Here is a 12,326-nt window from a genome sequence, read left to right as displayed (position 1 = left end):
CTAAGGACCTCAAAGCCACTTCACAACTGAACTGGCCCCTGTAAAAATAGCATTTTGAAATTATCTTGAAAATGTGAGAAATTGCTGCTAAAGTTCTAAGCCTTGTAACGTCCTAGAAAAATAAAATGATGTTCAAAAAACGATGCCAATCTAAAGTAGACATATGGGGGATGTTAGTTAGCAACATTTTTGTGTGGTATAACTGCCTGTCTTACAAGCAGATACATTAAAATTGAGAAAAATGCACATTTTTACAATTTTTCGCTAAATTTTGGAGTTTTTTACAATTAAATACTGAATGTATCGGGCAAATTTTGCAAGTAACATAAAGTCCAATGTGTCACGAGAAAACAGTCTCAGAATCGCTTGGATAGGTAAAAGCATGGCACTTCTTGGGGCGTTTTTAGAGCTGATTTACCATTGACACTATGAAAAACACCTAAAAAAAAGCCTAGAAAGAAGCTTCAAATGAAAAAAAGCTTTATTTTCATCTTAAAAAAACAGCTTGAAATCAGAGTCTGTTTTCCCTTAAAAACAGCTCTGTAAATGTCTTAGTACCTGTAAACATACCCTTATACTTTGGTACATTCTTTTTTACTGGAGTGTCACTATGTATAGAATTAGACGATTGTGAATTCTTGCTTATAAATGACAACTGTGGGGTTTTTTAGTTTTTTTTTTTTCTGGTACATTCATTCCTTTGAGACATTCAATTACTTCTATCTGTTCATGTAAACCTGTTTATTAATCCAGGGCCCATCATCGCTCAAGAAATCATCCCATCTAGTATAACTGCTGTTTTTCCCCCCACCCTCCACCTTGGTGCCCCTTTATCTTGGCTATCTAGCATTTTATCTTTGGCACACTTAGATCCAGAAGACCCCATGCACTCTGCTAAATCCTTTGTTTGCTTAACTCTTTAGCCTATATTTAGTATTTCAGTATGTCAATAAGGTTAATTTGTTGTTATAGCCTCTTTGTGGGAACAATTGTGATCATCTGGTATATCACAAGGTATTATGAGGTACCAGATGGTACATCACGAGGTATTATGAGGCTTGTGGATTTTTGCATTATATCAACATTGTGATAAAGTTAAATATATAACATATAACTGTGGGCTTTCCTTGAGGAGATCATTGTTACTTAGCATTGATATTAAGAATCTTAATTCATGAACCTGAGATTCTTTAAAAGGATTTCTTAAGCTGCCCATACACTTGAGGTAGTTTTCGGCCAACAGCTTTTCCTCCCGACAACCCTATACACGTGCATGCGTTTTTAACAGATAGAAGTGAGAAAGCCGCTGCCACATTCCTCTGGTACAGGCTTATCTATTTGCAAACTAAAGGATCAGACATGTTAAAATTCATCATGCCCAACCCTTCTCTCCACCAACATCTGCCGTCAGGGGACACCGACATTTACATAAGATAGTCGACCTACATCTAATCTGTATGGCCAGCCATAGGGCTCACACACAAGCGCATTTTATGTCTCTGTTTTGTAGAGAGGTGAAATAAGCCTTATATAGAGGTGCATGGGGCCTTTACTGTACCTATTTTTTTTATACAATGTAATATGTAGATTGTATAAGGATACAGAATCAGAATCAGTTGACCATAGCAAACAACTGGATCACAGCTGTACTTTTCCATGGCAGTGATAGGTGAAATCTAAATGTTGCTATGGGCAACTGCTGCAACGGAACCGAGCTCAGTACATATATACAGCACCAGAACCAAGCTCAGTACATATATACAGCGCCAGAACTCAGCTCAGTGCATATATATGTAGTATGCGACTGGCACAGGGTAAACGGCGCAGGCCCGATATGGAAGCTGGAGATATGTCTTAAATGGGCTTTCGTCCTTGTTAACGGGCCTACTGTAACTTTCCCACTTTTCCTTGGGCTAAGCGCACACCAGTGACTCTAGTTCTCGGTATCTACTCCTGTCCAGTTGGTGTGTGAGCTCTTCTTGGTGGTTAAGTGCAAATTAAAGACAGGAGGCTGTAATAAAGTGGAACAATTAACTCACGGTTCCTTTACTTTTCCGTAACTTGTAAAACTCTTCAGATTTGGAGGCACTTAGTTCTTATAATAAACAATCTTTCATCATTGGGCTTGTAATTCTGGAGCTGAAGTTGGATACTACTAAGTGTCAAATAGTCTACACAAAAAACAATGTGAACGTTCCTAAAAAAAACAACTGATAAGCCAGGCCGGAAGCCTAAGGCCTAATCATACATGGAAGTTGTCAAAAACGAATAAGTCAGGCCGGAAGCTTCTGACTTAGACGTGGCTATGAGACCCAAATAAAATGTTTCCTCACAGACTTCTATTCTGTTCTCCTCAGAGACCAGCACATATTGTATTCCTTGCATTCCCTGTCGAACGCCTACGACTTTGCCACAGAAAGGGGAAAAAATTATATAACTTTAGCTCCTTCCTCCTTCCAAAGCAATCTCCTGGTCATACTACCTAAGTATTGGGGAAAACCCTTTAATGTTCCAGCCTCAGATGGTAAGGCCCAGGTGTTCAAAGATACAATTGAATTTACATTTAAAGTAGCAGTACACAAAAAGTACAAGTTCCTTATAAAACACCATAAAACGTTGTAAAACATATTATAATTGCAATGAATATTTAGTAGTGTTTGGTGGGACACTACATATACAGCACTAGAATCAAGCTCAGTACAAACATTGAGGACCAGAACGAAGCTCATTACACATATATAGTACCAGAAAAAATACAGCTCAGTACAATAATTTGCAAAGGAAGGTTAACCTTAACCATAATTTGTATGAAGTAAAACTACAGCTTCCAGAATAGGCTGAACAATGGTAAGGATTTTCTGTGTCTAATAAAGATAGTGCCACACAATGTGGCACCCTAAAAGTACAGTAACACACACACACACACACACACACACACACACACACAGTGCCCCCTAAAGATAGCGCCTAACTTTGTGCTACCTAAAAGTGAAGTGGCACACACTGTGCTCCCTGAAGATAAAGCACCATACACACAGTGGCCCCTGAAGATAGTGCCACACACTGTGCCCCCTGCATATAGTGTTACACACATAGTGGCCCCCTGAAAATACAGCACCAGAAACGTAATGCCCCCTGAAGATATAGCCTGACTCTGTGGCTCCTAAAAATGAAGTGCAACATGCTGTGCTCCCTGAAAGTAAAGCACCACACAGTGTCACGTAAAGGCGAAATGCCACACAAACAGTGCTCTTAAAGCAAGTGAAACAAACTTATCTGTCCCTGTACTCTTGCTGTCATACAGCAATGCAGGCCTGGCCTCTTCTAGTCAAGCGGAACTATGCAGAAACAGCGTCAGCGGCATGATTACATCATCACACCATCTGTATTACAAACAAAGTAGGGAACTGCTCCTGAGAAAGCCAGTTAGGGCTGTTTAATTGTAATCCCTCTACTCTCTGGTTCCACAAACCAGCTGTCATTTTAACAACCGGTAAGGGAGAACTGGGAAGAACCTAACCCTGTGGGTAAGGCTTTGGATGTTGTATATCTAGATTTTTCTAAAACATTTGATGCAGTTCTACCTAAACAGTTGGTACATAAAATAAAAATGCTGGGACAGATGGAAAATATGTGTATTTAGGTTAATATTTGGGAAGGGCAGGAACAAAGGGTGGTCATTTATAAACTATGCAAAGGTTGGGTCAAGATTGTTAATGCATACCTACCAATTGTCCCATTTGTCACGGGATTGTATCACGAAACAGAACTCAAAAGGAGAAGGGCTTATTCAAATGAGCCAAAAATGGGAATTTCAAGAAGGTTTTGTGGTCATTTCTGGGCAAATCAGGGCTAGAGCTTAAAATGTCCCATATAAGAAATTTTAAATGTTTGGAGGAATGTGATTGGTGTTTTATAAGGGTCAGTAATAGGGACTATTTTTTTTTGTATGTTTATAAGCCATCTTGTAGATAACATACAGAGTAAAACTTCAATACGTGCAGATTATACTAACCTAGGGAATTTGTAGAGCATTTTATTAATTTTCTTAATTTGTGTCCATTACGCTATATATTTGTCCCAAAGCTGTATACTTCTGAACCGGGGTGCGCCGATATCCCAAGAAGGCTGTCCAGTCAAAAACAAGAGGGAGATGGTGGAATACACAGGGGTATGAGAGTTGGTGAAGCGGTCCGATAGGAAACCCAGAGAACTTTCTATTCAGGATAAACATGTAGTTTTTTATATTGTTGTAGTGGACATTACTGATAAAGATAATTTATGTTATATTATATGTTGAAGACTGATATTTATTTTTAATAAAATTTTTATTTATATTCTTATTTTTTGATTGATTGTTTTCATTTTTTTTTTTTTGTTTCGGAGCGCCGGGTCTTATATTGATTTTGTACACTATAGAAGTTTATAAAAGTAGAATTGCTCAGTCTTCAGTATGAAGGTGTATCATGTACCTATGGGGCGTATTTAATATAAATACTTTAAAGAATACAAAGAGTTCTATGTTAGTTGTTTGATAATTGTTATAAATAAAAAAATATATATTTAAAAATGCACCAAATTTATTAAGAGTTGTCCGCAAATCACGTTACCTCCATATTCAAGCATTCAGGAGGAGGTTTGCAGATCTGACCCGTAGAAGACAATACACATTGGGGTAACTGGCGGTCAGTGTTAGATGTTAAGCCGCCCAGTCACACCATCTGCACCCAGACTACAAGGAGCGCCAAGCCACCAAGGTTCTAATAAGACCGCATGGAGTACCCAGTCATACAGCCCATAACCCATTACCAGACTGCACTCATAGAGAATTGTGAGCATAGCACTACTGTGCAGTAGCATGGCAGTATAGATAAGGAGACTCCATCCTCTCAGCTTGTTGGGAGACTGACAAAGAGACAATTTTATATTTTATTTTGTTTTTGTCTCTTTGTTACTTTAACAATAAAATTGGTTTGTTTATTTAAAGATCATTATTTCTCTATGTGAATTTATTATAACACAAGTTCCCATGACCGGCTCATGAATATAATAAGTCATCATGTGATAAGTTATTCTTAGTAACACACTTTGTAAATTGAATCCTGGTAATTATATAAAGATCGTGTGTCCCGGTCTAGAGGTAGTCACCCCGTCTGTGATACAAGAGTAGATGATGGATTCCAGTACCCATAAGCTCTATCACGTACATGGCTTTGATTCCAGACAATCTCTGGAGCAATACTTTTCAGATAAACCTGACATGGTCTTTGGAGATGACTCCTTGAAATTTGTCATTGAAAATCTTAGACAAGTTTTCGCAGTGGGTATGTATCGTGGGTATACGTTGACATGTGTATTCTATTATTTTTAACCAGTTTTCAACAATTGAATACAAATTGAGCAAACTTTTTTTTTTGGGTTGTGGGCGATCAGAGAGGCTGAAAATACTACCCCAGTCTTAGTAACTGGAAAATCACAGGGAGCAGAGCAAAGCCCTAGTCATTATATATGATAAAGAATATAAGATGTCAGGGTTCAGTAGAGTCATTGTTTTCTCTTCTCTAACCTCAAGAACACCGGAAAACTTTTTGGCGGATGATGAGGGGTATCTCAAAAATTCTAATTGTGGGTGCAATTAACTAAATCTGCTTTTATCTGACAATTTGTGGTTTCCCAATATAAGCTGCAGTTATTTTCTGATCTCTAGAATCTACAGTTCGATATTTAATCCCTTCCCGCTGCAAGCACTTTTGACCTTGCGGACAGAGCCTTATTTTTCAAATCTGACATGTGTCAATTTATGTGGTAATAACTTTGGAATGCCATTCTGAGATTGTTCTCTCTTGACGTATTGTACGTTATGTTAGTGGTAACATGTCGTAGATACATTCAGTATTTAATTGTGAAAAACACCAAAATTTAGGGGAAAATTGGCTTTTCTCTAAATTTAAATGTATCTTTTTATAAGACAGATAGTAATACCACACAAAATAGTTGCTAATTAACATTCCCCATATGTCTACTTTAGATTGGCGTTATTTTTTGAACATCCTTTTATTTTTCTAGGACGTTTAGAACTTTTGTCTAAATTTCTTACAGTTTCAAGAAAATTTCAAAAAGCTATTTTCACAGGGACCAGTTTCGTTGTGAAGTGGCTTTGAGTGGCCTATATAATACAAACCCCAATTTTAAAAACTGAAAAGTATTAAAAACAGCATTTAGAAAAGTTTATTAACCCTTTAGGCATTTCACAAGAATTAAAGATAAGGAGAGGTGAAATTTACAAATGGTTTTTTTTTTGCAGAAATTCATATTTAATCATTCTTTTTCTGTACCACAGAAGTTTTTACCAGAGAAATGCAACCTAATATTTATTGTCCAGATTCTGCAGTTTTTACAAATATACCAAATGTGACCATAGTAGGCTAATGGACTGAAACACAGGCCTCAAAAGCAAAGGCGCACCTAGTGGATTTTGGGGGTCTTCATTTTATTAGAATATATTTAAGGCACCATGTCAGGTTTGAGGAGGTCTTGTGATGCCAAAACAAAGGAAACACGCCCAAAAGACCCAATTTTGGATACTACACCCCACAAGGAATTCATCTTGGGGGTAGTGAGCATTTTGACCCCACAGGTGTTGCATTGATTTTATAAGAGTTTGGACGTGAAAATTAAAAAAAATATTTTTTTACAATAAGATGTTGTTTTAGCAAAAAAAAAAAAACAAAACGTTGTCCACATGGAATAAAGAAGAAAAAGCCCCCTAACATTTGTAAAGCAACTTCTCTGGAGTAAGGAAATACCTTATATGTAGGCATAAATAGTTTCACCATGTCACTTTTGCAAAGCTCCTAACGTACAGTGGAAACTACCCAAAAATGTCTCAATTTACGAAACTACACCCCTTGAGCAATTCATCTCAAGGTGTAGTGAGCATTTTGACCCCACAGGTGTTTCATAGATTTTATTAGAATTTTTAGAGTGAAAATAAATAATTCCTTTTTCTTCAATAAGACTTAGCTTTAGAATTTTTCCCTAGATATGCCATTTCAGTGGAAAATATGTCATGCCCAGCTTGTGCCACTGGGGACACACACCCCAAAAATTGTTAAAAGGGTTTTCCTGGGTATTGTGATGCCATATATGTGGAAGTAAACAGCTGTTTGGGCATGCTGTAGGGCTCATTATGGAAGGGAGCACCATTTGGCTTTTGGAGAGTGGATTTTGCTTGGTAGTAGTTTCGTTTGAGTATTGCTGCCGTTTTGATTTATAATGTGGGGGTACATGTAAGCTGTGCAGAGTACATCAGGTGGTATAATAATGGGGTTAAATAATCCATAGATGTGTGTTACGCTGTGAAGCAATCCTTTCTGCACAGGCCGGTGTCACACTGATAAATGGTGTACTTTCTTTCCCCCTTTTGTTCCATACTTTGCACCATTGCAGTTTGGGGAATTTTGCTGGGAAAGTGTTGTCCTGGTATAATACGGGCACCCTCGCTTCCAGCAGACATGTTTGGACAATCCCCTTCCTGGTTCCCTAATTTTAGGGCCTTGATTAATCGCCTCTTGAAATAGAAGAAATGTTCCCCTCGGGCCTGCACAACTGAATATTTTCTCTTTCATGACTTTAGGGAGCCTTAACTAATTTTTTTTTTTTATAGACATAGTGGTATGAGGGCTGTTTTTTTTCGCGGGTTGAGCTGCAGTTTTAATTGGTACAGTTTTGGGGTACATACGACTTTCTGATCACTTTTTATCCCATCTTTTAGGAGGCAAGGTGACCAAAAAACATAAATTTTGCTTTTTTATTTATTTTATCTATTTTTTTATACAGCGTTCACCATGCGTTATAAATTACATGTTAACTTTATTCTGCGGGTCAGTACGATTCCGACGATACCTAATTTATAGCACTTTTTTATGTTTTACTACTTTTTGCACAATAAAATTACTTTTGGAAAAAGAATGTATTTATTCTGTTACCATGTTGTGAGAACCATAACATTTACATTTTTAATCGACGGAGCTGTATGAGGGCTTCTTTTTTTCGAGATGAGCTATAGTTTTTATAGGAACTATTTTTGGATGCATGTGACTTTTTGATCACTTTTTATTCCAATTTTTGTAGTGCAAATTGACCAAAAAACCGAAATTCGGGCATTGTTTTTCATGTTTTTTTTTTGTTACGCCATTCACTGAATGGAATAAACAACATCATATTTTTATCGTTCAGGCCGTTACGGTTGCAGCGATAGCAAATTTGTGTGGTTTATTTATTTTTTTCATTAATAAAGGACTTGAGGGAAAAAGGGCGACTTCTTTTAACTTTTTTTTTTTACACTTTTTTTTAGTCCCACTAGGGGACTTGAAGGTCCAACTGTCTGATTTTTTTTTTTAATACATTGCACAACCTATGTAGTGCAATGTATTATATATGTCAGTCTTTCACTGATAGCAAGCCGATTAGGCTTCGCCTCTGAGTGGGCCCTAATTGACTTCCATAATGGCAGCGCAGTAGGTCATTGTTAGGCCTCCTGTTGCCATAGCAGCAGTCAGCAGCCCTGTGATCGCATGCAGGGCTGCCGATCTGCTACCAAGTCCTAAGATGCAGCGATTGCATTTGATCGCTGCATCTAAGGGGTTAATGGCAGAAATCGGAGCTAGCTCCAGTCCCTGCCATTACAGGTGGATGTCATCTGTAACATACAGCTGACAGTCACTGCTGATAACGCCGGCTCAGCTCCTGAGCAGGAGCCATCTTGCCGTCGGCTACTGAAGCCTTGTAGGCCCCGCCGCCTGGTGGGTCCTAGAAGGCTTCCATACTAGGCAGATCAGGAGGCCAGTATTAGGTTTTTACTTGGAATTGCAGCCACGGCACCCCGGCAATTTCATTGCTGCTGTGCCGATGAGCTGCAAACACCTTAAATGCAGCGATCGATTTTGATCGCTGCATATAAGGGTTTAATGTCGGGGATTGATGCTGACTTCGGTCCCCGCCATTACAGCAGGATGTCAGCTGAGCATACCCTTACTGTGTCTTATCTGTGGTGTCACATAAGACTGCTGACTGCAGGTAACGTCAACTGTATTATCTGTACTCAAAGAGTTATCACTGTGTGTTATCTGTGGTGTTACATAGGACTGCAGGTAACATTTACTGCATTATCTGTACTGTGTGTATATATGTGCCTGTATGCATATATATGGGTCTTTATGTGTGCATATGTCTCTGTGTTTGTATGTGTATATGTGTATCTGTGCATGTATACATGTGCCTGTGTGTCTATATATATGCCTAAATGTATTTGTATATGTGCCAGTATGTGTGTGTATATATGTCCACAAGGGAGAAAAGAAAACCTGGACCGCACATCCACTTGCTATACTTTATCTATTTGCGTTTTAGCAAAATAAAAATGTACGAACATGAGGTTCTTAGTAAACATTTTGATCAAACTGTATAAGCCACTTGCCACTTCACGGCGACCTCTTTCAAGTGGGTCCCTACTCTACAAAGTGTAGTATCCCATAGCAATTAATGCCGCTGCAACTCAACACCTGAAGAGGGGCAAACCTGGAGACCAACAGCATTCATGCTGCCAGTCTAAGCCACCTTGGCTCTGGACAACGTCCCCCCAGAAATACAGCACCACAGCAACAAAAAATCACCACACAACACCACAAAAAATTAACAGATGGACAAAGCTCACATTTCCTTATAGTCTCAGGGGCCAAACTGAGAACAAATAGGTAGAAATCTTTTTAATATGCCGTCTCCTGCTATTTAAAAACACCTGGGCCAAATCGGGGTGGAGTGCTTGAATGCCACAAAAATGAGACGGGGTCAAAACCGTATATGGCCAGACAGCCCAGTCCATTGAGGGAACCTAGGGCTGTCTGACCATATTTCCTGTTGTTAGGGCATACTGAGGTATACCCTAACAACTGCCTGTATACAATCAGTACACAGGCTAATGTACTGGCATATAGATATATGAAAACTGGAGTGAAACTGCTTTTTTTCAGAATTTTTGCCAAAGTAAAAATGTACATAAATTAAACGATAATGTAAATGTACCAAAAACTGGCACGTACATAAAGTACAACTCGTCCCGTCTCATACAGCTACGTCGGAAAAAAAACATAAAAACGCTATGAGGGAAATATAAAAAAAATGTTCTGTCCTCAAGGCCAAAATTGTCCGTGTCCTTAAGTGGTTAACACATATTGAAAACTTTTGGATTTTTCTAGTTACGGCCCTATGATCCTCCCTTCTCCTTTTATTTCCTCTTACTACAAGAACTACCTCAGATGATTGCAATCTTCCCCTTCTAAAAACATTGATGTCATCAATTTATAGAACAGTTGAGGATTATTACATCTCTTTTTTAGAACTTGGGGTATTGGATACCAATCTTTACATAGTTTGCTAGAAGAGACACAGACATATGTCCTTGTTTATCCACAAAATCTATAAAGATTCAACATATTAGATGTTTCAGTAGCCAAACATTTTTTTCTACAGGTCATATTAATGGAGACATCTTGATTGACATCAGTATTGGTTCATTTGTTCATCATCTATATTCAGCCTGTGAGTTTTTTGAAAACATCCTAGTGCTGAAGGTCAGTAACAGATGCATCATGGAGCTGAAGAGATGGGTGGACGACCGTACAGGAGCATTTAATTGGGGCCACACATCAACACTTCAAGAGAAAGAGGAAAACAGGTGATATATTTGTGCAAATATGAAGAGAAAAACCACTGACATTGTGATTGTTGCTTCTTATACAACAAATATAAGGGGAGATGGGGCAAAGATCCAGGAAAACGTTTATTCTGTTAGAACTCAAGTCAAAACGTAACATTTTTATTACCCACTTAGTTGAATATTCTTATACAAGTTAATTCTGGAAAGACACAGCATAATGCCTTATTCACACGAGTGTTGAATACGTCCGTGTGATGGCCGTTAAAACAATAGCCGTCACACGGACGCATGTTTTTCAATGGGGCCGTTCACAGGGCCGTTGTTTCAATGGATTGTGTGAAGGGTCCGTTGAAAAACATTTCCTATTATCTTCCATTTTCACGGATCCTTCCATAGGCTCACTTCTATGGGGATCAGTGAAAACAGGACCCGCGCCGGGTCACCTAGAACGTGAAAAATGACCAGTTTCCCCATGCCCATATGAATCTAGCCTAAGTCTGACACTTGGTTCAACAATCTTGAATGATTTCAAGCTATACCTCTAGTATTGCAGTTCAATACTCCAGTGCTAAGCACTGAGCCACCATGTTAATGTGTAACAATCACTTTCCTTGTATTTTTTTACTTTCCAGTGATCAGTTTCAGGACCAGGAAGCAAAACTGAGATCAGCCCTTCAACATGTTGTGAAATACGACCTGGAGAAAGAGAATATGACAGACCCGCTGGTCTTACCACTAGCCGATTGTGTCATCAGTGTTTGGCTTCTGGGTGTTGTCAGCAAAGATCAAGATGAATACATCAAAAATATGAGGAAGTTCTCTAGGCTGCTGAAACCTGGAGGACACCTCATAATAATTGGGACTTTAGGTGCAACATATTTCACAGTTGGAAAAGACAAGTTCCAAGTTATTCCATATGATGAGGATTTTATCAGGAAAGCTCTAGTTGGAGAAGGCTTTATCATTGATTACTGTAAGGTCAAGGAGAGAACGGCTGTCAGTGACCTTATTGACTATAAGGCCGTCATATTTATTGCAGCTCACAAGGAGAAGTAGGTTGAAACTTACAAAATCTGCATGTCATTACTTTATCTGTTCAGCTTAAAAAATAGATCAGTAATCAAAAAGAAGCTTCCTTAGTGCAGAATAGAATAGCATAAAAATAATTGTTCTTTTTGGGACTTTGTCCTGGACTGGTCCTAAATAATATTGCCGTGACCGAGTCTGATCATCTGGGACATCATGGGAATCTGAAATCATGGAATCAGTTGCTTTCTCATTGTTGTTCTGTTTCGTATCTGCTTTATATAATTAGTGTAATAAAGCGAAGCATGGAGCATTTAACTGTTTGTGTTCTTGAATAGGGGGGTGGGGATTTCCTGCTCTATATGTTTTACAGACCTTGAATAATAAAATGAAACTTACAAACTTTAAGACAAAACAATATAATAATCCACAAGGATTTTGCTCTATGATTTCATTTACTTAGATATTTTTTAGAGGAACCTGTTAATTTGTTTATCTAGAATCTAGTTCACAATTTTATTGCTTAAAAATAATTTTTCAGAACATTATCACCTATCCTGTAAATAGATGATAATTTATGAGT

General features: G+C 38.3%; 1 protein-coding gene across 1 annotated transcript; it reads left to right on the top strand.

The window, feature by feature from the left end:
• The first annotated feature begins 5,170 nt into the window (after positions 1-5,170).
• On the top strand, positions 5,171-11,773 carry LOC142662453 (nicotinamide N-methyltransferase-like). The gene is made up of 3 exons (XM_075840658.1): positions 5,171-5,324; positions 10,531-10,735; positions 11,350-11,773. The coding sequence occupies exons 1-3, from the start codon at positions 5,171-5,173 to the stop codon at positions 11,771-11,773; spliced, it is 783 nt and encodes a 260-aa protein (XP_075696773.1).
• Positions 11,774-12,326: the final 553 nt, after the last annotated feature.

This window comes from Rhinoderma darwinii, chromosome 10, assembly GCF_050947455.1.
Source record: "Rhinoderma darwinii isolate aRhiDar2 chromosome 10, aRhiDar2.hap1, whole genome shotgun sequence".
In the NCBI taxonomy this organism is placed as follows: Eukaryota; Metazoa; Chordata; class Amphibia; order Anura; family Rhinodermatidae; genus Rhinoderma; species Rhinoderma darwinii.
Note: the sequence above shows the minus strand (reverse complement) of the source record. Positions and strands in the feature narration are given on the sequence as shown.